The following is a 1,764-nucleotide window of genomic DNA, read 5'->3' on the forward strand; positions in this document are numbered from 1 at the left end:
TGCGCCGCGTCGTAGTCCACAAACGGACCTTCTGCAGTAACGTGCGGGGCCTTGTTGACGATGCCTAGGTTGATATGGTACCAGTGCACCGTACGCTTCAGTTCGGGGATCTGGTACAGTTCACGAAGATACTGCTCAACGTTGTGGTAGGCCGTCAGGTGTTTGTCCGTCTTCTGCTGGTACGAGTCCAGTCGAATGAGCGTGTGGAACAGACGCACGTCTGCCTCCGTCACACTGTTGCCCACCACGAATCTCTTCTTAGCCAGCAGCTCATCAAGTTTGGCCAGCTCCTCATCGGTTTTGGTCGCAATCTCAGCGACCTCTTCGGGCGTCCGAGCGAACATTTTCTTATAGAAATATTTGCTGATTTCAGCGCCAATTCCGTCATTAACGGCATCAATTTGCGCTCGCAGCTCCTCCGGGTACAGGTGTACATCGGACGACACGAGGTCACGGAAGCCCGAGTCTAAGGTGCGCAGGATGCCCGTGGACTCCTCCGACACGATCGTGCCTTTCTTCTTGTCCCACAATACAGGCACCGAGAACGTACGTGGAGTCGGGTCCACCTTCTCGAACAGATCTCGCACGAACGTCACGTGGTTCACCGTGTCTGGCACGCAGTCGTCCGTCGGGTACGTCTCGCCATTGGCGGCGACCATCGTGGAGGACTTCGCGGGGTCCACAAAGACCCAGCCCTCATGTTGATCACTAGCGTCGTTAGGCTTAGTCTTCTGGAACATTGGGTGTGCTACAGAGATGCTGATGACGTCCTCGAGGCCGAGCAGGTTGCGAGCCGAGAGTGCGCGGCAGGCGAATGGACACGAGTAAGTGACGTAGAGGTGGTAACGACCTTTTTCGGCGGGGAACTGAGCGTCCGCAGTAGACTCAATCTTGAAGTCGTATGGTGTGAGCTTTGAGGTTTCCATGGTGGAGAGAGGAGAGAGTTTGAGTTGAGTTGAGCTTTTTGAAGTGAATTGAAAAATGAGCTTGAGCATGATTGACAAGTGATCAGGTTGAAGGGGCTACGTATGATGGTTACGTTTCTAAAAATGTAAACATTTAGAAACGATTGATTGGTCAACATACTACGCGTTTAGCCAATACCAGAGCATGAAATTGCTTGCTCATCGGGTGGGAATGATGGTCAACTTCAACGTACGCATATTCCTACATACGTAAGTTATATATGGAATATTTGCAGCCATAAAACATTGTTTTAATTTTAAACCAATGAGAGTGCTCCCTCAAATCGTCGACTAAAGTCAATTCACATGTCAATGTTGATGTTCAGCTAAATCGTAAACATGTTTGCACGACACCAGCACGATGAAAAGTCTGCCAACATGTTGAATTCTGTATCCAATCGCTACTATACTGGCAAATTAAATAGGGCCGTTGTTATCTTTGGAGATTTTCCATTATGTCGCTGCATTTGAGGCCTCAGCGTTAGCGAACTAGGCGAGCATTGTGTGAAATGGCAAATGGTCGACACCACAAGCGAATTTGCCCTCATATCATGATCATGCAGTTAGAGAGATGTCGTTGGGCCTTACCATGAGCCCGTGACTGGGAGGGCACTCGAAGTACCTCACGCCTTTGATAGCACCGTCATTTTTACCCACTGGTGAGCTCAAAGCGACGCCTACGAATTCACCTTTCGCATAGTGAACGTGGCCTGTGAACTTGACAATCTGTTGGCAAACAGTATTAGTCTGCATTGTCCGTATCAAACATGTCATGTTGTGTGCATAGATACTTACCCCT

General features: G+C 49.5%; 1 protein-coding gene across 1 annotated transcript; it reads right to left on the minus strand.

Annotated features, from left to right (window-relative positions):
- Positions 1-97: 97 nt before the first annotated feature.
- Positions 98-926, minus strand: PPTG_10597 (hypothetical protein; the record flags this gene model as incomplete). Its single annotated transcript, XM_008905978.1, has 2 exons — positions 98-110; positions 184-926. 2 exons carry the CDS (start codon positions 924-926, stop codon positions 98-100), a joined length of 756 nt encoding a protein of 251 aa, XP_008904226.1.
- Between the last annotated feature and the right edge of the window lie 838 nt (positions 927-1,764).

Source organism: Phytophthora parasitica (assembly GCF_000247585.1).
Source record: "Phytophthora parasitica INRA-310 unplaced genomic scaffold supercont2.22, whole genome shotgun sequence".
NCBI classification, from domain to species: domain Eukaryota; phylum Oomycota; class Peronosporomycetes; order Peronosporales; family Peronosporaceae; genus Phytophthora; species Phytophthora nicotianae.